Source organism: Protopterus annectens, chromosome 2.part0, assembly GCF_019279795.1.
Source record: "Protopterus annectens isolate FY-2018-M chromosome 2.part0, PAN1.0, whole genome shotgun sequence".
Classification (NCBI taxonomy): domain Eukaryota; kingdom Metazoa; phylum Chordata; order Ceratodontiformes; family Protopteridae; genus Protopterus; species Protopterus annectens.
The window spans coordinates 644,046,826-644,070,671 of record NC_056728.1 but is presented as its reverse complement, the minus strand read 5'-3'; the positions used below and the strand labels follow the sequence as shown (position 1 = coordinate 644,070,671).

Here is a 23,846-nt window from a genome sequence, read left to right as displayed (position 1 = left end):
AATGGAAATCAAAATCTAAACAGACTGTGTACTAGCTAGAAGTAGTGAATATAGTAACAGCACAACTGGAATTGGGATCTTTAGAAAAGAGTAGGAGCAAACTACATAGAAAAAAAATGGAAAATGGGAATTGTGGGAGTAGTACATACAGCGGCGGAATGAGGTTTAATAGAAGGCAGGACATAAGTGCGCTATGTAATGTTTGACTGAAAATGATTCTGTAGATTATAAGTGATGTATAATGTTTGCAACTGGGAGTATGTCAGTATGGTTTGTGATATAAAATTATTGCAACTAGGATTGTGTCTGTGTGGTTTGTTTTCATTTAAATAAATGTATGATTGTGTGTGTCATAAGTGATGGTGTAGTAAAGATTTTTCTCGTTTAAAAAAAAAAAATGTGCATGGTCCCTACATGTGGTAAAAGTGAAATTTCTGTAAGGAAGTGTGAAGGAAAGCAAATGGTACAGTATAAGCAAATACACTTATGAGGCTGGATTTTTTATGAAAGTGTCTGAAGTATGTATTGCCATCACCCTAAACTGATGCCTGCATGAGCCCAAGAGTTCTTTCACTGAGCAGATTCAGAGCTCTGATCACTGTGTGTGTGTGTGTGTGTGTGTGTGTGTGTGTGTCTACTGAAATGAGGTGGAGCCGTAAAACCAGCTGAGTTTGAGTCAGAACTTGCAGTAACTTTCTATGAGGCGAACTCGCACTACTGTGCCCGGCGCTGTAGGTGGAGTCTGAATTACATTCCCGTTTCACTCACACTACAATTACTTTAAGTGTCACTTCAAAAAAAAAAAAAAGTAAGAAAGAAAAAGAAAAATGTGCATACCACTTTTGATGAGTTTTACAAACTACTTTTTATGTGCTGGCTATAGTGAATATGTTTTTTGTTAGCTTTTGCTCACGGACAGTACACTTTAGACAGATGCACGTAATTTAGTATTTACGTAACACTTGCTCTAACTTGGCCTTCCAGGAATACGCCTCAGTTGGAAAATGTGAGCCCCTACATGTAACACCGAAAATGTATGTCAGACTGCAAAAGCAGCAGTATGTTCTTAAGATCATTGAAGTTACTAGACTATTGGCCCTGAGGCCCTTACAAGCCTAGCCAAGAATTTAGCCCATGTTCCAACAAGTCAGCACTCTTTGCCACTGTCCAGCAGGGACCTAGGTGGAATCCCATGGATGTATTTTCTATTTCCCATCCAGTTATCTAGGTTGCGCTCAGAAAGGTTTAATGAGGTATTCTGCTTTACATGGAGAAGGAGTCTATTCCACAAAAGGGGGAGTCTCTGGAACACAAATCTGTCCTGCCAACAAGTCCTAATGATGTCACAGACCAGGTTGAGGTCTCGTGTGCAGGTTACTCGAGTGAAGCTTGACTTGCAGATATGCAACAGTCCCATCAGGGCAGGGTCTGAGATTGCTTTGTATGCCAGACAGAGGTCACCTCTGAGGAGTCTGTATGAGACTGAGTAGAGGGACAGGGTTTTAGTCTATCTGTGTAGGGTAGATGTTTGAGGCCCTGGATTCTCTGGGTGAGGAATCTCTGTGGTCTCTCCAGGTGCATGTGCTTTGTGAGGTACATGCTGAAAGGGGTATTGTATTCAATAATCAATCTTATAAGGGAAGAATACAGGGATGTTATGACCACCTTGTCCCTGGATGAGATACCTTTACTAATGAGGTGGGCCATGTGGAAAGCTTTCCATACAATGGAGGCAATATGGTGGTCAAAAGTCAGTTTGCTATCAACTTGGGTTCCTAAGTCCCTCACGACTGATTGCTTGCTTAGTGCCTTATTTTTAATGTGATAATTTGTTGGGACGTCATTCTCCCCAAAAGGGATGATGATGCATTTTTTAGCATTCAGTTTGAGGCCATGTTTCTGGTACCAGTCATTTGTTTTGGTGAGACCCTCTTGGCGGATGTTCACATCACTAGGGAAATTGATGACAGCACCCAGCCTGCAGTCATCTTCAGACCTGGTCAGCCATAGCCCACCAGATTTGTCATGCAGCTCTGAGAAGTATGTTGCAAACAGCAGAGGCCCCAAGACCGATCCTTGGGGTATACTGCTTGTTACGGGTCTACTACTTGAGGTGGCTTCCCGTATGTTGACTAGGTGGGGTTCTGTCAGTGAGCCAGTTTGCTACCCATCTGGTAACATATGGATTGATGCCTAGTTGAGAGAGTTTATCTATTATACCTGAGTGGGGAATAGTATTGAAGGCCTTGGCCAGGTCAAGGCAGGCGGTGTGCACCATCTTCCGTTCGTGTGTGGCTTTGGTGGTGTTGACGATCTCAAAGAAGTCGACCAGGTTTAATAGGCCTGACCTCCCCTTGACAAAACCAAACTGTGTGGGATCAAGTGTCTAGAGGTTGCCAATGTCCTTGTTAATGAGGTCCATGATAATCTGCTCCATGGCCTTGCAGATCAGGCTAGTTAGGCTGATGGGTCTATAATTTCCTGGATCGTGGATCGATGGATGGCTCCACCTTTGTGCAAAGGGATGATGGTAGCTGTCATCCACTCGGCTGGGAGGAAGCCTTTACTCAGGCTTTGGTTGAATAGGGTGCCTAATGGTGCTGCAAATTCCTGCCTGAGTTCATTTAGGATGCAGCCTCGAATGTTATCGGGACCCATCGAGGCTGCATTATTTGCCTTTGAGAGGGCAGTGATCTCTTGCTCCCTAGAGATAAGGGGAGGGGCAGGTACTGGGGATGACCTGTTTTCACTCCTCTGCCCCCCCACCCCCATCTGTAAGTTTTCACTGAACCTGTCTGCCAGCAGGTTGGCTGTATCTTCAGGGTCTGTGTATGTGGTGTCCTTTACCACCAGTTCTGAGCAGATCTGGGTTCTTCCCTTGAGATTGCAGACATATGTGAAGAAAGCCTTATGATTGTCTTTGGTAGATGTGGCCGGTTTGGACTCGGTTTCTTTGGAGGATTTCACTAGTGCTCTTCTTTGCTTGTTCAAGCTAAGGAGAGCTTGCTTCCAATTAGACACATGCTCCTCTTTGGTCCTGGACAGCAATTTTTTTCCTTTTATTATAGAGTTTGTTTATTGTAGATGTTCACCAGACAAGTTCACTCTTCCTTGAGGAGGAGGATTTCGTCCTGTCTTGTATTCCTGATTCCATGCAGCAATATAAATGCTCATATAGTACTTTGGTGTAAGTTTGGACATATGTGCCAGTTTCTGTGGAAAGTGTTATGGATTATTTAAAACGGTAGAGAGCTGAAATTACTTATACTATGTTAATGAGTATTTTTCCATCGGCCAACATGTGATAGTATTCAAGCCAAAACAAAACCTATTGCACTTCTTGCTGCATTTCTCCTTCCTAACTTACAGAATACTTTTCTAACACTTGAAGACATTTTTTTTGAAACATTGACAAATGAAGATTGCCTGCTGTGAAGTCAGGAGTGGGTGGTAGGTCATCTCAGCACAGTTCAACTGTCAGCTTTTGTACCTGGATTTCACCTGAGGCTACCCTGCAGGTTTTGAGTCGCACGTAGAAGAACCCTGAGATGCATCACCAGGAATACTGGTGGGCAGGCAGTAGAAGTGCACATGTGCATGGGACCGGCTCTATTTCTGCTGTCTTAGAGCCCTGGTAGTCTCATTATAAATTGCTAGATGTACTAAGATGTAGGGCTAGGATGCATGTGTAGGGTATGATCTGGATTACATTCTTTTGGTATCCGAGTGTGAAAGACACAAAGCAGCATAAGTGAACATTTCTGAGAAAAGGGCAGAATTGGTCAGTGCAAGCAGCTGTGCAATCTGCATCATATTTTAACGACGTTTGGAGGATTACATACAGTATTAAGTTATAGCAGGCATTTGGCACATAGAATGCAAGTTGGCTGCATTCTTTTATGGTGCCACAAGATTACTAGCAAAAGTACTTGCTGAGAGCTAGATTTTCTTCTGCAGCCTTGAGCTAACTGCTAGCAACAGATTATACTTATTAACTCTTTGGGATTGCCTGCACAGTGGATCTTGATGTCTTTTACCGTGATTGTTAGTGCATATAGTGTTAATTCTACCTGAAATATAAAACTGCCAGTCCATACATTATTTGTATATTTATTGTTTCCCTGTTACCTTGTATTCTATTCCTGAAACAGGGAATGCTAACCAAAAACAGGTCAGATAAAGAGGAGATCCATCCATTACTTCAGGACAACTGTGTGTCTCTCTACTGAAAAAAAGAGGTGGAGCTGTAAAACTTGGCAGAGTTTGAGGTGAACTCGCAGTACCATGTCCGTCGCTGATGGGGAAGTCTGGCATCCGTTTCTGTTTCACTCCGAACTCACACTGCCATGCCTTAAGAAGTTTCACTTAAAAAAAAAAAAAATTGTTGTCCTTCAATGGCCTCATTCCAGTTTTCCTATTTCAGTTTTGCTCAGGGTACATTTCCTAGAGACTGGTTCCCTGCATTGGTTTGCTCATTGTACTGTCATGAGCAGTAGTGTGCTTAGGATCACTGTTTGCTGGGAAGAAAAAAAGCAAAATTGAAATATGCACTTTAAAATGCATTTTGCTGTTTCTCCAGGTTTGGCCAATCTAAGAATTTTTAGTATATGTAAGTAAGGGAGTGCATGTCTTTGTCAGGGAGGGCTGCAAAATGTACTTAAATATCTGGATTTTTTTCATTACATGCCGGTTGTAAGGTGTATTTCCATTTCTTTTATTGCATTTGTGTGTGATTTATGAAGTTCTATTTTGCTGAATCATGACCCCTCCAAAAGCTTCTCTCACTAGGAGATTTCCAAAACGTAGGATTTGGCCCATCCCTTGGGAATGAATGAGCTTGAGTCAAATTGGGAGTGTGTCTTGATAGTTGACGGACACCAGGGGAGAAAGCACCTAGGGAAAAAACAAGGTTATTACCTCTTTGACCATGCAGGCTTATTTTATTTACATAGCATTAAACAAGGTTAACATTTCTCTCAATCCATTCATTCTCCGATCACCTACTTAATTCTGTGCAGGCTTCTAGTACAGGATTGTTGGGGGGAAGGGTTTCCTGTTATTCACTGAGGAAAAGGCATACAGGCTCCTTCGGCACAGTGCACCAGCCTATTACAGGGCATGTACACACACACACACACACACACACACACACACACACACACACACACACACACACACACACCATGATTAACTTTGGGCAGTTTAGATAATCAACAGCTCTTGGATGTGGAAGTAACCTGGAGAACCTGGCAAAATCCCACATGAACACAGGGGAACATTCTGACTCTGCACAGAAAGTGTCCCAGCTTCTGAACCAGACTGAAGAACCAAGAGCTTTGAGGCAGCAACACTAACCACTGTGCTGGTCAGTTTTCATTTCATGCAAAATGTTTAAGTAATACAGTCTTAATTCATATCCTAGCTATGTATTTGAGGAACTGGTTTCATGTTGTTCCAGTTTAGTTGCTCTGAATGGGGTGGATCACCGCTGCAGTTCTAATCTGAATTTATAGATATAGAGTAAAAAAATAACTGCAACTATTCCAGTGTGAATTTGGTCTGACTGGAATTGGTCACCATCTCTGTCTTAGTGGAATAAAATTATGATTACCTGCATAACTGATCTGGCAAAATGAAGTATTTATCCTTCCAAATCTCAGTAGTAAATGCAACGAAGAATAAGTAAAGTAATGCCCTCTGTGTTGTACGTACATCATGGCTTGTCAGTATAGTGTTGTTTAAGTGTATTTGAGGTAGTGTGTTCCTTTTCTAAGAGTTTTACAGAAACTCATATTTGGCTTTTTCCAGCTTTGACGTGGTTGGCTATGGATGCATGACATGTATTGGGAACAGTGGACCTCTGCCAGATTCTGTAGTGGAAGCAATCACCAAGGTAAGTAGTCCAGTTTGAGCTTTTCATTTTCTGCAAGCTTAAAAATTAAGAATGTTTTGCTGAAAAACATTGCAGGGCTTATGAAGACAAATAAATGGAAGACTGCGACACAAGTAGATTATACATACAAATGCTTTATTAGATGCATTTACTGTGGACTTTGCTCACGTATGCATGAAAGTAATTAAAATAGATCGGTTACTAGATATGCCACTTGAGTTTCCATTCAATACTGTGGCCTTTTCTTCCCTTTTTACTCTTAACTGTTAGTGAGTTCTGCTGTTTTTCCATATAGGATGTGTTTGGGAAGACCTGGTGCTGTCTTGTTTCAGAGAATTTTTTTAGTGGTACTTTTAAAGTTAGGCCAAGTCTGGCACTGGAACTAGGATGGAATCTTGAACTTAATATCACTGTTGTGCTTCCAGCAAGATTGCTGATACTTTGATGTGCTTCTAGTGATGCATCTAACCCATAATTCCTGATCCCCAGTTATTTCTGTCACCCCACCCCCCAAGTAGTGGTCTAGTGCAGGGGTGTCCAAACCTTTTAGCTCAGGGGCTTCTTACCATACTTGGAAAGGTTGGGGGGGGGGGTCACATTACCATACTGAAGATGCATCTGCTTTGTATACACTCTACATTAAAACATGCATCTCAGTCATGGAACAAAAAACCAACACTGTTGGTTTCAAGGTTTCACATTCACTTCTATATTATTGCAGACCAAAAAACTGAAACTATGAGCCTAAGGCAAGTGAATCAAACAACCACAATTCAATTACCCCCCCACCCAAAAAAAAAAATGAATGCCAGCACAAGCAAAAGAAATAGATTACAGTAGCTAGGAAGAACTGAATCATGCCACCCCTTCATAATTTCAAAACTCAACATTTAGTGCAGACAGGAAAAAAAAAAAACACCAAGATCAGTGCAGACAGAAAGTGATCTAACAACTACAGAGAAAAACAAATTTTGCTCTCAGACAAATCCACCTTACACCAATTGATTATGCACAGCAGTCCTAACACAACCCCCAGAAATGCATTTTAAGTGCAGATAGAAAACCTTAACCGTTTCACCAATACATAGAACACATTTTCTCAGTCCCCCCTCTCTCCAGTCAGTTATGTACAACTGTAACAGCAAATCTGAAGTAGGAGATTCATTTGTCTGCAACCTGTGGGTTATGGATCCGATATCGGATCCGAACTGGCATGGTTTTCCAGCTATGGATCCGAGCTCTCAGCTCCTCTCCTCTCCCATAATGCCCTGCTCTCCCTACATGATCTCAGATCTAGTTTGCCGCGCTGGTGACCAGATTGATTTTCTTGAGCTCTACAGCTAAGTGCTTTTATTGAGATTTTCTATTGCTAAAATTTAACTTTTTTTGACAGTTTTGTGTGAAAGTTTAGGTTCCCCTTTTTGTAGCTAAAGTTGTTTAATTTTACTTAACTTTTTTATATTTAGTTTCCCTCCCCTCGCTGGTAGCGTAGTGTGTGTTTGGGCCTGTGTTGTGTGACTAGTTTACTTTTACTTTTTTAGATTAGTTTAAGTAAAAGCTAGGCTCTTAGGATGTCTGAACAACCTAAGGCTATTTTTCTAGTGCTCCGAGTGTGGCCATAAGCTTTCCCCTGCTGATGGCCACACTCGGTGCGTTCGATGCCTTGGGGTTGAACGCCTCACTTCTGGATGTTCCATTTGTGCAGGGTTCAACCCCAGGGCATTAAAGGAGCGGAGGTCTAAGCTAGTCCTGGCGGGACTTTTGCCCTCGGACTCGGCTCCGGCTTCCGCTCCTTCGGGGGGTACCATTTCTACGGTTCCCTCCTCTCCGGCTCCCCCTCCTCCTGGGACTCAACCTCCCTGTAGTGGTTTGGAGGAGAGGGAAGCTAGAAAGAAGGACCGGAGGGAAAAGCACCATAAGCAGCGGGCCGAGACCTCTGTTTCGGCCCCGCCTGCCAAGCGGGCTTCTCCTCCGGCCTCCTTGTCTGCTGGTTCTCCCCCTCCTCAGCTCCGGTCACCCGTGTGCTTTTCACCGGGACCTGAGGAGGAGGAGACCCGATCTCCGTCGAGGCTATCCAGGAGGCACTCAAGGCCTACCTCGGTAGCCTCGTCGAGATCGACTTATAGTTTATCGGATGCTGATCTGGACCGGATGATGAGAAGGTTCATCCAGGCCCAGATGCAGATGGGAGTGCTCTTGCCCCCCCCCCCTTTGGGGGGGAGCTCAACCCCTTTCTTTAAACCTATAGCTCCTTCTCCGACCCGCTACCTGGGTTCGGAGCAGTTGGAGCCGAGCAGTTTCGGAGCCGGGGTGGGTCAGCGCCGATAGTACTCGGTACTTCGGATCCGACCCTGCCCTCGAGTGCTTCGGATCCGAACTCTCGGAGCCTGGATCCGAGCTTCGGATCCGGAGGGATCAGTGCTCCTTCGGCGTCGTCTGTGTCGGAGCGCACTGTCCCCTCAGATCCAAGCGCTTTGGCGCCGGCTCCGATCCACTCCTCGGATCCCAGGGGGAGCCGATTATCGGATCCTTTGGTCGAGGTCGGCTCCCCCTCGGCTTTTGATGTAGTGGAGAGGGCCCTGTTGAGGGTTTCCGGACCCCCGGCACTTGCTTTGGCTCCGTCCCGCGCTCCATCTGCACTGGGCCAGGCTTCCACCATCCGGCCATTTGGACAGCCCGCTCCTTTGCCCCAAGTTGTTCCTTTGGAACAGGTCACAGTTTGCGAGGAGTCCTCTGACAGCCCCACGGAGGATGCCCCCTGCAAGCATACGTGCAAAAGGAGGCACATAGACTCCCCCGAGTCTCTCACTGAAGACACGGACTTGGAGGAAGGGGAAGGCTCCCCAAGATCACCCCCTGAGGATGTCTCCTTTGGAGACATCATGGAAATGCTCCGCATAAGGGGGGGGTGGTCTGCCCCCAAGTCTTCTCGGACGAGTCCGTGTTCTTGGAGGCATTTGAAGCGGGCCCGTCTACCTCTTGGGTGTCCCCTCCTGCCGACCCCCTGGTGGACCCGATTACCACCAGGGCGTGGAAGGAACCGGACACCGTGGAGCCAATCCCAAAGAGGCCCGACCGTATCCTTAGTCCCCCGGCTGACCGTGCCCATTGGAGTAAGGGGCCTCCGGTAGATGCCATGTTGACGGCGGCAGCCACCAAGAGGGAACTTGCTCAGGAGAGTCCCTCAGTCCATCCCCCGAGCAAGGAGTCTCGGATGATGGACCGCTTGGGGAAGCGGATGTTTAGTTCAGCGACCTTCTCAGTAAGGGCGCTGAACTACCTGGCACATGTGATTAGGATGCAGCGCGATCTTATCAAGGAATACGCTGCATCCCCCCCAGAGTCCATGTCGGAGGAGGACAAAGTGTTGCACTCCACCCGTATGGCCACTCTCAGATCCATCACGAATACCTCTATGCGGTTACTGTCCCATGCTACGGAGGGTGCCGCTAGAGCTGCAGGGGCAGGCCTAGTTACCAGACGTCAGGCCTGGCTCCGTCATTGCGATTTCACGGAGCCCTTCAAGGCGTCATTTCCGAATGCCCCCTTCGATGGTTCTGCCCTCTTTGGCAAAACTGTTCGTGATACCCTGACCCAGAGCGAAAAGGACGGGAAGACGCTGTCTGCCGTCGGAATCTGCTTCTCTGTGCCCCAGAGGCCCTATTCTAGGAACCAAAAGGGCCAGAAGAAGATGTGGTTCCGGAAGTCGCAGCAATCCCAACCCGCTCCGGACAACCAGTCCTTCCGTGGCAGAGGAGGACAGGGAGGACGCCGCCCAGGGCAGAGGGGCTCCCAGGAACTTCGGGTCCAGAGAACCCTTCTCTGAACGGCCCGCGCAGCAGCCCTGAAGGGTTGCCCAGCTGCTCCACTCTGGAGGCAGTCTGGGGACGTTTTTCGGAGCACATAGCAGCATGGGAGTCCATAACATCAGACCGCTGGGTTCTCCAAATCATATCCAGAGGATACCGTATCCCTTTTCGTCACATGCCAAAATTGAAGTCCCTCCCCGACGTTCCACCCGGTCAGTGGGAGGCCGCTTTGGCAGAAATTGGCCATCTACTAAAGAAAAGAGCCATCCAGCCCGTCCCCCCAGACCAGATCGGATCAGGGTTCTACTCCAGGTTCTTTTTAGTGCCAAAAAAGACGGGGGATCTAAGACCAATTTTAGACCTTTCACTCTTGAACCTTGCAGTTCCCAAGGAGAAGTTCCGAATGGTTACGTTGCAGTCTATTCTCCCCCTTCTGGGAGAAAATCACTGGATGTGCTCCATAGACCTCAAGGATCGTGCTACCACATACTAATGGACAGGCGCTCCAGGAGGTTTCTCCGCTTCGGCTGGGAGCCAGTCACTACCAATTCGGGTCCTTCCCTTTGGTCTCACCACAGCCCCAGGGTGTTCACCAAAGTATTAGCAGTGGTAGCGGCCCACCTGAGGCTTCAGGGGTGCAGGTCTTCCCTACCTGGACGACTGGCTTCTCACCGCTCCAACAAGGCATCTACTATTATTGGCGCGAGACTCCTTTCTCCATCTAGCTCCCGTCTGGGCATCACAATAAATACAGAAAAATCCAACCTAGCACCCACGCAGTTCATAGATTTTATAGGTGCCAGGTTAGACACGAGACGGTTAAGAGCCTTCCTCACTGCGGACAGAATTCAGAATCTGCAGCTCCAGGTGCGGGCCATTCTCCACTCCAGCTCAGTTCCGGCGGAGTTGGTCCTGAGGGCTCTAGGGTCCATGGCGGCAGCAATAGCTCTTCTTCCTCTCGCCAGGTTCAATATGCGCATCCTTCAATGGACACTCCTAGTTCAGTGGTCGTATCTTGCTCTTCCTATGCATCATCCCATTGCGATCAGCAAGGCTTGCAAGCGGTCCCTCCTGTGGTGGCTCCACTCTCCAGATCTCCATGGAGGCCGCCCCTTTTGTGCTTCTCCCTCTCTCACCACGGTGACCACGGACGCCTCCCGCCTCGGGTGGGGGGGGGGCATTTTGCAGGCCAGACGGTCCAAGGCACGTGGAACGATTCAGAGACCTTACTGCATATCAACGTTCTAGAGATGAGAGCAGTGCTCTTAGCGTTGCTAGCACTTCAGGCCTTTCTTCCCTTGGGAACTATTGCGATTCAGTCGGACAACATGTCTGTCGTCTGGTATATCAACAAGCAAGGAGGAACCAGGTCTTACCCTTTTTGTTGAGAAGCCATGAGAGTGTGGGAATGGGCAATCTCCACCAACCACTTTCTCATAGCAACGCATATTCCGGGTCGGTCCAACATCCTTGCGGACAAACTCAGTCGCACCATTCTTACCCCTTACGAGTGGTCTCTCAATGCTCAGGTAGCGAAACGCATCTTCGCACGGTGGGGAACTCCTTGTTGTGATCTTTTTGCGTCTCCCTCAAACACCAAGTGCGACAATTTTTTCGCTCTAATACCTCCTCCCGGAGATACCCCAAGAGACGCTCTGGTGCATGCTTGGCCACCCGGTCTTCTTTATGCTTACCCCCCCTTGCCTCTGATGCTTCAACTCCTTCAGAAAGCCTCTCGGTTGGGGTGCAGAATGATTCTCATTGCCCCATTTTGGCCTCGACAGATCTGGTTCCCTTTCCTAAGGTCTCACTCAGTGAATCCTCCTTGGATTCTAGATCCCATTCCGGATCTGATATCACACCCATCCCGCTTATCAGCCCCGAATCTGGACAACCTGAAGCTGACTGCTTGGCTGCTCCAGTTCCACTCCTGATCAGGACTCCCGGTATTTCGTCTCCTGTTAAGGCCATCCTGGTGGCGGCTCATAAACCATCCACCAGGAAAGTTTACCGCAGCAAGTGGAAACGGTTCTCCATGTGGGCGGAGCGGCAAGGTCTAAACCCCTTCACAGTTCCCCTTCCTCTGGTGCTTGACTTCTTAACCACTCTTTTTAATGATGGTGCCAGCAGTTCCACGGTCAAAGTGCAACTTGCGGCAATTTTCTCATTATCATATTGGTCACGACTCCAATCCACTGATGTCTGCCAAATTGTGTAAGATTTTCCTAAAAGGTACTTTTCTTCTCAGGCCCCCCTGTAAAGCAAGTGGTTCCTCCTTGGGACCTTTCATTGGTCCTTCAGGCCTTGACCGCTCCCCCCTTCGAACCTGCGGCGACGGTAGATCTAAAATTTTTATCTTTCAAGACGGCCTTTTTAGTAGCCATTACCTCAGCCAAGAGAGTTTCAGAACTTCAAGCCTTATCAGCCAAGCCTCCTTACTTGGTCTTTCATCCGGACCGTGTATACCTCAGGACCATCCCGTCCTTTCTTCCTAAGGTAGCTTCTGAAGCAAATATTAATCAATCCATTAACCTCCCTGTTTTCTTCCCTAAATATCAAAACAGGGGTGAATACAAGCTTCATTCCTTAGATGTTCACAGGCAACTTAGATTTTATCTAAACAGGACAGCTGGTCATAGGCAATCCGACCAGTTGTTTATTTCCTTTGCTAAATTTAATTTGGGCAAGCCAATTTCCAAAGTCTCATTATCACGCTGGATTTCACAGTGCATCTTATTGGCCTATCAAGCTTCTGGAAGGCCCGCACCGGAGGGAGTACATGCCCATTCAACCCGGTCAGTTTCTACCTCGGCGGCCTTTAAAGCTAGGATTCCTCTGGATGATATTTGTTCAGCAGCCACTTGGGCTTCATCTCATACCTTTATTTCCCACTACAAGTTGGATATTACATCTAGGGGTAGAGCATCCTTTGGCTCTGCGGTGCTCCGGAATATCCTTCCATGATGGCCGCCCAAGATTCAGGTAGCTGGGGACTCTGTCCCACAGGTTGCAGACAAATGAATCTCCTACTTCAGATTTAGAAGTTATGTACTCACCATAACGTTCCATCTGAGTAGGTGTATTCATTTGTCTGCAACCATCCCGCCCTCCTATCCCCCTGGCCTTTTTCAGTTTCCTGCATATTATGTGTTACCCTTTTCAGGGTATTTTTATTGTTGGCAAACTCGATCTGAGGTCATGTAGGGAGAGCAGGGCATTATGGGTGAGGGGAGGAGCTGAGAGCTCGGATCCATAGCTGGAAAACCATGCCGGTTCGGATCCGATATCGGATCCATAACCCACAGGTTGCAGACAAATGAATACACCTACTCAGATGGAACATTATGGTGAGTACATAACTTCTAATTCTGGCGCTTACCCTCATAATGCATATTAAGAATGATGCACCCAAGTTATAATGACTGTTAGTAAAGTACCTTTGTAAATAACTCACACAAATGAATCAGTAAATTTTTACAAAGATTAAATCCCCTGCCACACCCACATAAAGAAGTTTACTGTTAAATATTGCACACAACACAGGGAAGAATATACAACTTATTAACAGTAAACATTACAGTCAATGAATTATTCACAAATTCCACTATCCCACCAAGTCGAGGCAGATTACTTTTCAATAATAATTTTACTCACTTCTCCCTTGAAAACAAAACAGTGACACAGGCCTAGACATCATAACACAAGCTGTTTCTAATTGCATTCCTAATAGAAAAGATACACATTGTACATCTCTCTTTTTCATTAGCAAAAATAAATTGACTTTCTGTGATTGCAGTACATTTCATTAAAGTCTACTTTATTTTTATTTATTTATTTTATTTTACATTTGTTAACTGGGAAAGTCCAGCTGGACACAGGTCCCTTTTCAGTGGAAGCCCAGGGAGAAAAGCTCCAAAAGATACATTACATAAGTAAAATTAAACACACAAGAATTATACACACAATAATGTAAGAAATAATTCAAAAAATGAAGGCAACAATAAAACATTCTGTGGAATTTAAGCAAAAACAAACGCATACATAGTATTAGGATGAAGACATGGATTGGTAATTGTTACTGACCGCAGATAGTGTTTGTTGACTATATAATAAATAGGTCCTTGACCTATACAATAAAAATCTACAGTGGTGACATACTTACAGGTATAATCTGAATAGAAGTTTTACCAGGGAGTTGGAATATTTTAACAGTACTCTCATTTTAATCATTGATTATGTCTTACCCTGGGGAGTAACAGGAGCATACCCAGTTGTTAGAATAGTGGGTTTTCAGGAGCTTTTTAAATTGTATAGTAGAGTTATTAGAAGTTATGTGGCTAGGTAGTGTATTCCAGACTCTTGTAATAGTGCCAACAAAGAGAGACTTACCTGCATCATTCTTATATTTGTTGACTTTTATGAGGTTCTGGTTAGTAGAACTAAAGGGTCTAGCAGTGGTATAGGGTTGAATTAGATCCTGGAGTGCAGGGGTTTTGTCAGGAAGATAGTATAACGTGTGTGCTACTGACAATTGACTGAGTAGCAGAAGTTGAGGGAGCTTAAGCCAGTTAAGCTGCTTTAGGGATAGACAGTGATGTGATCTGTATGAGGCTTCAGTAGCAAACTTGACAGTCTTGTTGTAGCAAGATTCCTTTTTGTTTAAATCAGTTTGGCGGAGGTTAGTCAGGACTGAGGATGATGGACAAGATACAAGTCCTTGCTATTGTGGCTTTGGTATGTCTAGTGATAAAATGTTTGTTCCTGTAGAGGAGGCCAAGCTTTTTGTTTACTTTCTTGATGGTTTGAGCTATGTGGATGTCAAATCTCAGGTTGTTATCAATTTCTACACCTAGCAGTTTAGTGTGTGAGGTTGGACTGATTTGGATATTATCTTTGGAAGTAATGCAAAAATTATCTGGAGAGGGGGACCTACTTGGGCTGAAAAGAATAAGTTTTGTTCTTTTGGGATTAAGAATGAGTTTGGTGCTAGTATACAGTGTTTCAGCTAAACTAGTTATTTTGGGTTATGTTAGTATACCATGTTTCAGCTAAGGTAAAGTTATTTTGGGTTAGGGTATGCAACTCTTTTATTGTGGGAGTGGCACATAGAGTGGTGTCATCAGCATATTGTACTACTGAGGTAGTGAGTGAGAGAACTGGTTAGTAAAAAGAGAGAAAAGCAATGAAGGATGGAGCCTTGAGGGACACCTAAGGATACTGGTAAAAGAGGGGACAATTGGTTTTGCCATAGGACAGCCTGTTGACCGTCTGATAGGTAGTGGCTGAACCATGAGATAGAGGAGGGGCTGATGTTTAGTGTGGATAGAGTTTTTAGAAGCATATAATGGTTAACCATGTCAAAAGCTTTTGATAAGTCTAAGGATATGGAAGATATGAAAATACCCTTGTTTCTGTATTGGTTCACTGTATTAGTGAAAGACAGTAGTGCAGTGATGGTGCTATGGGAGGGTCTAAAGCTATGCTGTGCCTTAGTTAGGTTATTTTGGAGATGCTGCATTGGTTGGGTATGAAGAACTCTTTCTAATATTTTGGATAAGGGTGATAGAATAGCTATTGGTTGATGATTAGTGAGCTCTAAGGAGTTACCTCCTTTGTGTAGTGGTATGATATGTGATGTTTTCCATAAGGTGGGTACCATGCATTCAGATAGAGACCTGTTGAAGAGTATAGCAGCAGGATAGGCTATGGCTTCAGTTGCTATCTGAAGGAGCTGCGCTGGTAGGTTATCAGCAGCTAGAGTGGTTGGTTTGAGTTTGTGCAGGAGTTTAGAAATAACCTTGGTGGATACGGGGTGCAGGGAGAAGTTGGAGGAATTGTCTTTTATGTTGGTGTGGGTTCTGGTAGATGTTGTTGAGGGGTTACTAGCATTAATTTGGGCATTGGCTAGGGTTTGAACAGTTTCAGTAAGGTACTTATTGGATTGTGTTGGAATGTTGTCATGGTTGTTTACTGTCACAGGGGATGGAGTTGTGGATTTTCCTGGCTGAAGTATAGTATTTATTGTGGCCCAGAATCTTTGAGGATCGTGAGCATATTTGTCTTGCATGCTTTTATAGTAGTTAGTTTTGCTAAGTTTAATTTGTTTTTTTGGTTTTGTTACGGAGTTCTGAGTAGTTTTGTCTCATAGTAATGGTTTTGCTTTTGTGGAATTGTATCCAAGCCTTTCTCTCTTTCTTTCATTGTAGTTTTAGTTAGCCATTGGGCATATTGTCCTTTTATTCTAATGGTTCTGCAGGGTGCATGACTGTTTAATATTTGTAAGAAGGTTGAGTTAAAGTACTGCACAGCATCATCAAGAGACTGTTGCTTTAGGAGAGTCCAGTTACAAGATTTCAGTGCAGTGATGAATTTATTAGGCATAAAGGTCTTTTTATTTCTTACTGCTCTGAAGATAGTCTGGTTGATGTGTTGGGGTCTATTTCTAATTAGATAGGTTGGTTGACGGTCACAAACTATCAGGTAGACAACCAGAGTTGTGTGCGAGAGGGGGGTTAGAGATAAGAATCCAATCAAGAATGGACTTGCGATGGGATGCTTTGGCGATTCTAGTGGGGGATGACATCAGTTGGGTAAACCCATATAGGTTAATATAGGTAGAGGGATTGTGACTGGAGCAGTTAAACCAGTCAATATTAAAATTGCCTAATGATATGGTTTCTTGCGGGAGAGAGTTTAAAACCCAGTCTAGTATGTTTTCCATTATAGTAATGTTATTACCTTACACTTTCTATCCTAGTGTAGGGTCTTTTACCCTACACTATCTGTTTGGTAATCTGCTTATATTTTCCATAATTTTTGGCAATTGTGTTTTCTATGTAGTACTTTTCATTCCTACTGGAAGCAGCAAAAGTAACATATTCAAGTGTTAAAATTATTAAATATAGAAAATACTTGAATGTCTACTACAGGTAACACTGAGGAAAGGTAATTGAAACATAGATACAGCCAGCCAGAAATATGGGTATTTAATGGTAGTATTAAATGCTAATTCGTATTCATATATGTTACATGTTATACGTTAATAATTAAAATCTATAGAAGATGTGAAGGCTACCAGCCTAGCTAGATAGAATTTTATAGATAATTCTGTCATTTGTAAATATTAATGTAAACCACAGGCTTGTTGTCTTAAATGGTTACATGTGGAACTGGAAATAATGTAACATTGCACTCTACTGACCAAGTAAAGCATGTTATGACCCTTTGATGTAAACACGGCTCCGACCAGTGTAGATGAAGGAATTCTTGCTATTGTTTTAAGGCCAGAGTTAATGGCTAGAATTTGCATGTATAAATGTCCTTTATTGCTCAGGTTTCTATCCAAAGGTGAAGAATGTAAATGTAGTTTCTGTTAGCCTGGGAACCCATGAAGTGTGAAGAATGATGTAATGTGAACCAGGAATGTGATTTTAAAAACAGAGAGAATCAGAGAGCATTAAGCATTTTTGTCTTGACCATCCAACTCACCAGCACTGTCTTGCTCTATATGCAAGTTTATCTTAGACTTGTGTTTTCTCTTAGAAATAACTAGAAAGATTAGACTGTGTTTTGCTGTGATGTCAGAACTGTACTACTGAATTATTTTAAGTATCTCTCTATGATCTCTGAACTTTTGACTAGCACTGTGTAGTAAAAAGTATTGTCTTGTGTTTAACTATTTGTTATTAAATATTTTTAAACCCTTGCAACTGTGGCTGTTTTTGTAGAGCTACTTTAAGCTCTTTAGAGTACTTGCATACCTTTGGTAAAATTGTACAAAGCCACTCTTAATAGCTTTAGCCCTGGGCTATACTACCAATTGGATAATAATACTGCACAGTAATAATGGGACACTCTTTTAAGGGCCTTTGAGTAGCTGATAAATATTAGTGGGTGGTGGCAGCTGGTACTACTGTATAGTCTGGGGGAAAAAGGGGCACAGGTGGAGAACCTGTACCAGCCTTCCCTAGGAGTGTCTGTGTGGTTGTATAAAACTCTTCTCAGTGTGTGTGTGTGTGTGTGTGTGTGTGTGTGTGTGCGTCAGCTACGTGGGCAGGGACACGAAGCACTGGTTGGACAGAGAGGGTGCTGGAGGTTTTAGCTTGCCCACTAGGCTGAGATCTGGACTCTATAGCTGTGCCAGTGGGGAGTCTTATTGGGGACCTGGAGAGCAAGGGAGCGACCAGTCCCGGACTGACTGATCTCTGTGTGCTGTTAAGGGAAAATGCACTTTATTGCATGTATTTGATATCCTTTCCTCCTATATGAGATGCCCTTCACTGGTGTTAGTGGTGAGGATTGAGGCTCCTTGAATGCAGGGCCAGGGCACGGGCGTCACAGAAGACTTCAGTACCAATTAAAATTTATTACCGTTAAATACTTAGATTTGTGGCTGAATGTAACTATGCTTTGCCTCCATTGTTATCTCAGGTAGGCTTGTGCTGCTTTTCCCAGCCCTTGGCTCCTGTTCGTTATCTGCTGGCTCAGAGGTATGCTAGAGCTCTCAACTGTTTCTCTTTTTTGCAGGAACATTCCTATTTTTGGGATTGATTGACCCCTGCATGAGATGTCCCTATCATAGCTCTCAACTAATCAAGGACAAATCTCAGCATTATCATGGACAAATCCAGAAATAATCAGGGACACTTAAAATATTAGCATCATTAACGCAAGACATTGCCAGAATAAAAGAATGGGAATTAATATAGATTTTCTGAGCTAAAAGGTCTATAACTCTTGATAACCATCCTTAGTGCAATTCTCCACCAGTCACCAGTTTTAAAAGGGTTTAAGAGGGACAGACCTCAAATTTGAGTCAAAAAGTAGGGTTTATCCCTGACAATTGGGGACAGTTGAGAGAGGTGTATCCCTATTTTTGAGTTGCATCCTCCTCCACGTATTTCCCCCTCATTACATGTGATTTTTGAAGCTTTTGCACAGAAAACCCCACCGCATGACCAGTATACTAGAGCAACAGTAATGAGTGCACATATCTTTAAATCTCCCTTTTTATGAAGCAAATATAAACAGCCTTGTGTGGAGCAATGCTGCTGTATACTTCATTAAAGTCTACATATTTTATGCTGCTTTTTTTGTAATGTTCTTATATTTTTACATCATTTTTGATGTTGAGAAGTATGGGTACAAACCCCCTCCCCACCCCCCACACAAACACAGTCCTCTCAACATCCACACACTTGCAAGTAGATTAAAAGTAAGAGCATCCTGCTAAAAATGTGGACAAGAGACTTTGTTCTTATTTTCATTTTCTGCAGTTGAGCTGTGTGGATATGCCCCCCCAAACACACACATGCATCCATAGTCCCCCCCCACACACACACACCTCTCTCAGCATCTACACTCCAAACTATACTCAAGTACACTTTGACAAAATCCACCCCTCCAGAAAAACATGATAAAAATGCAGCTGCCCCTTAGAACACCACAAGTCGTAAACTAAGGAATCTTGTACACTTTGAAATAACTCACATAGTCATGCATACAAACACCCCCCCACACACACACACACACACATATTGAATCCGATGTTCACATAGGCATACATCAGTCATGCAAACAAAACTCGCACAGCAGCATTACATGCATAGAAACACACACGCAGCCTCTCTGCTTTTCCACTTCACAGGGGCATGTATCACTCTTACAGATGACACACACACAAGCATTGCACCCATACAAACACACACGCATGCAGTCACTCTCCTTTCCCACTTCACACAAGCACTCATCTCTCCTGTAAACATTAGGCACATACAAATGCAAGCAAACACACACAAATAGGTTAAAAGTACTCCTAGAAACACACACAACTCGCCCATCGTTTAACCACTGCTGACTCTGCGAAAAAAAAAAAAAACAAAGATCATACACAGTGTTCAACAATATCAGCAAAATAATCAGGAACCATCCTGAAGCTGCATTGTTTACCACTTCAGTATGCGTGCACACATAGTAATGTGTTAAGTAGTTAACTGGTAAGTCCTGAACTCAATTTTTAAATTGACAGGTCCAATTAATTGCACACACACTATTTATTTTAAATTTTTTTATCAAGGCATTGGCAGGCAACATAAAAGACTTTGGCAGGCCAGATTGTGACCTGCAGGCCACCTGTTAGATAGCTATGCTCTAGACTTTCACAAAGTCTTTATCTGGGTGGAGGGTCATTACAGCTAGTGTTTGTATGGTTTCACTATGATTATCACTGCTAGGAGCCTCACGAGCTCTAGTGTTCTGCTCCAGGTACTTGCTGTGCCATTTTTCTCCTTATCTCTGCCTGTAGTCTGTAGCATTTAGTAACACATGCAAAAATGTGTACCCTGTCATGCTTTCCACCTGAATGTGTTGAGACCACTGCTTGACAAGAAGAATGGGTAGGCTGCTGAGAAGAATTACCCATTTGGATATAAAATCTCTTCTTCCTGACCATGTCTGTTCTCCAGCCCTAGAACTCTGAGTTCCAAGCAGCTGTTAAAAGTTTGCAGTTTGGGTATACAGAACTTAAGCCCAAGCTACAAGATTTTCAACTCATTGCATCAGAGGTGATTATATACTACTACTTGTCTCTGTAAAAATCCTAAAAAGGACAGTTATCCTTAGGAAAGTTAAGTAGGAATGTATGAAGCTGTACTTTTCAGTGGTTGAAGGATGAGCATTGCTGTTATCCTTGCCTACATGTCTGAAGACCTGCTCCAGCAATTAAACCCAAGACTGAGAACAGGAAAGCAAAAGTAGTCTCTGCTTTCCCTCTTCATTCACACAAGAATGCATCACTCCTACAAACATTAAGCACATACAAATGCAAGCAAACGCATAATTGGATTATAAGTACTCATAGACACACATACACACACACACACACACACACACACACACACACACACACACATACACACACACACACGCACACACATCATTCAGCCTCTGCAGACTATGCAAAAAAAAACAAAACACCATGATCACCAATGATATTAGACAGTATCAACAAATTAATCGGAAACCATCCTGGGACCGCACTGTTTACCGTTTCAGTGTGAATGCAGACATACTAATGTGGTGAACAATTAACTGGGAAGTCTGGAACTCAATTTTTGAGTATCAGGACCAGTTAACTGCAAACAAACTATTTATTTTAAATGTTATCAAGACCTTTGAGGGCCACATTAAATCTTTTGGTGGGCCAGAATGTGGCCTGCAGGCCACTAGTTAGCTGTAGTCTGAAGGTAACATCTTTACTGTATTTTTCTTAAAAATGTTTTTAAGATGAAAAAATGCTTGCCTTAGTTTATTTTAGACTAATATATTTTGCTAACATTAGTAGTGTACTAATGAAATACCTACCCCGAACTAATAATAAATTATACCTGTCTAAACCCAGAGAAAGGCACCGTCCTACTGCTAATCAGCAGAAACACATTCTGCCATACATTAACATAAGATGATTTTCAAAGCTTTGTTAATGTGCGACTTAAGCATTGACTTCACTGTTATTTTTAGTGGTTTCACCACGTCCCTGCACTTTTGTTCAGAGCAGTGAGCAAAGCAAACCTGTTATATCTTCTGCTTTAATTTCAGTTTACTGCTGGAAAATTTCAATTGAAGGTTGTTTCTTAAAACATAGCTGTTGTCAGTATATTAGAATCGCTGTCGGCAACAATACATTTTGTGATCCTGTTTCATCCACTCCATTTGACATGTTCCTTTGATCCGATCTGGCCGTTTTGCTAATGCTCCTTGCCTTGGCCTTCAGCATCATTCCCACAATGCACTGTCGAGACTGTACCCTTCGATCTCTTGTACCACCTTAGCGACTGGATGGATCTGTGCCAGTAAAAGCTAAGTGCTCATTCTTTCATAAGTTTTTTCATATTACTGTCTTTGAACCTTTTAACTTTTTCTGTCATAATTTTAGTTGTTTTTACTCTCCCTTCTGCCTTTGATAGGTGTTAAGCCTAAAGTCTCCTTTGTAGTTTTCATTTTTCAACTCTGGCTATTCTTGGTATCCTTTGTGAAGCCCCGCCACTGGACTGGTAATCAGGGAGCCTCAATCTCCACCACTGCCAACAGTGGGGGACTTGCACTGGGAGGATGACTGGTACACACACAGTATTTCCAAATGCAGCTCTCTGCATCAAGTGCAATTTTCTTTAAGAGCACACAGACCACAGTCAGTCTGGGGCTGTTTTCTCCCTCTTTCTCCTGATTCCCAGTAAGACTCCCCACTGGCACAGCTGTAGAGTTTATTCCTTAGCCAGGGTTCCAAGCTATCTGTCCAACCAGTGCTTCGTGTCCCTGCAGAAGTAGCTGACACACACACACTTGAGATTTGTTTTACACACACACCCCTACCTGAGAAAGGCTGGCACAGGTTTACTAGCTATGCCCCCTTCTGCCGAGAGTGAATCTTGATCTCAGGTCCACGACATAATACAGAATGTTGTCTCTCACTAAGAGACTTCCCAAATTAATATCTCAAATATTACTGCGGGGATAACTTGCAGAATGACATCATTGCTTGTCATCTGACTCCTTGTTCCCAGGCCCAAAATAACCATCAATGGCAGCTGGTAGCATTTAGCATCTGCCTGTTAAAATACATAGACTGCAGATATTATGCAGATGGTGGAAGTCATAAAACAATAAAACACAAGACAATATTGAAAGTTCCCTAGTTCTAGACATTGTCTCCTTACTGCACTGAAACTGAGAAATATCATATTTTATTGCGTAGCCATAAAATAATTTAATTTCAGCGTAGCCATAAAATAATTTAATTTCAGCTCTTTGTCTGAAGTTAACCTTCTGTATTCCAGTTTCCACTATTAAAATATATCCATTGTATGTACATTTATGTTCTCTTCCAGTAGGACACACTGTGGATCCATTTTAAACACAGTACATTACAAAATACCTTTTCAACACACTTCTGTACCAGCAGTGTAACATACACATAACATACAGTTGTAACACAAACATCTTGTATGAATCCTGTTGATATTCACAAATGACATATTATTTACAAAATTCCAGATAGCTGGGCTGAGTATCTCCTTTTATCACATCCTTAATTGTTTCTAGTCACGAATTGTACTATTTAACCTAATTAGTATTTATTTGTTTTACTTCGCCCTTGTGGTACTGGTTTACAGGTTATTTCCATGGAAAAGGACTTCAAAAAATGCTCCAGTGTGGCCACAAAGCCCTGCCTTAAGGCACCAACAATCTCTGTGTAATGTGCCTGAGGCTGGGACATTTATTGGTAGATTGCCCAATATGCAAGGTGTTTGGAACTCATTCATCCTGTGAGGTGTCCCCAAAGGAAATGTTCTCAGGTGGTGAGGCTGAGATCAATGTGCCTTCAGATTCAGAGTTAATGTAGAAGTAAAGATAGAGCTGGATTTCATGGGCTAACTTCTCTACCTCCTCAGAGCCTGAGGAATCAAAAGTCTCTCAGGAGGTATGGAAGCAGCCCTCTTTCTTGTACCAAGAGAGAGATACTTGAAGCAAGAGTTTTATTTAGGGCATGGTCACTTGGATTTCATGAATTCCACAAGATACTCTGCCACAGTAAGTCCTGCTAGGAGTAGGTGTCAAGCCCATGCCACTGTGGCTGGAACAAACCAACAGCCAGATGATGTGGAAGTTTGAGCCTGTGTTTAGATGTGGCAGTGGAACAGCAGGACACAGGCAGCCAGCTGTCACCTTTATCCAGTCCTCAGGTACTTCTTCATGGGCATGAATGCAGGGGAATGCTGCACCCCCCTGTAATTAGGATTCTAGTGTTAGAAACTGAGATCTGCAAAGCAGCAGTGGACCTAGCTGATATATGAAAAGTGTCTGCTGGAGATGACATCAGAGCTGAGGCAGGCATGGTGCCCCTCAGTGGGCTTGCACCATCTCTGCTCGGGAGGGCTGTCCTGGAAACTATGTTGTCTGTTTCCTTGATTTGTTTCCATGAGGTATTTCGATCTCTTCTTTGTGAACTTGGAGGAGGGACCAGCAGATGCCAGAGTGTACACCTAGGCCATGAATGGAATGACTTATCTTTACATGGACTCTGCTGTAAGCTTTAATGTGCTGGCATTGAAAAAGGAACAGTGTGGATAGCTGGGCATGTCATGCTG

General features: G+C 43.7%; 1 protein-coding gene across 1 annotated transcript in view; it reads left to right on the top strand.

The window, feature by feature from the left end:
* ACO1 (aconitase 1) overlaps positions 1–23,846 on the top strand; it is a 1,039,508-nt gene that overhangs the window by 744,406 nt on the left and 271,256 nt on the right. The window contains exon 15 of the mRNA XM_044061006.1: positions 5,785–5,893. Coding sequence (XP_043916941.1) covers positions 5,785–5,893 — 109 coding nt within the window. The remainder of the gene's footprint in view (positions 1–5,784; positions 5,894–23,846) is intronic.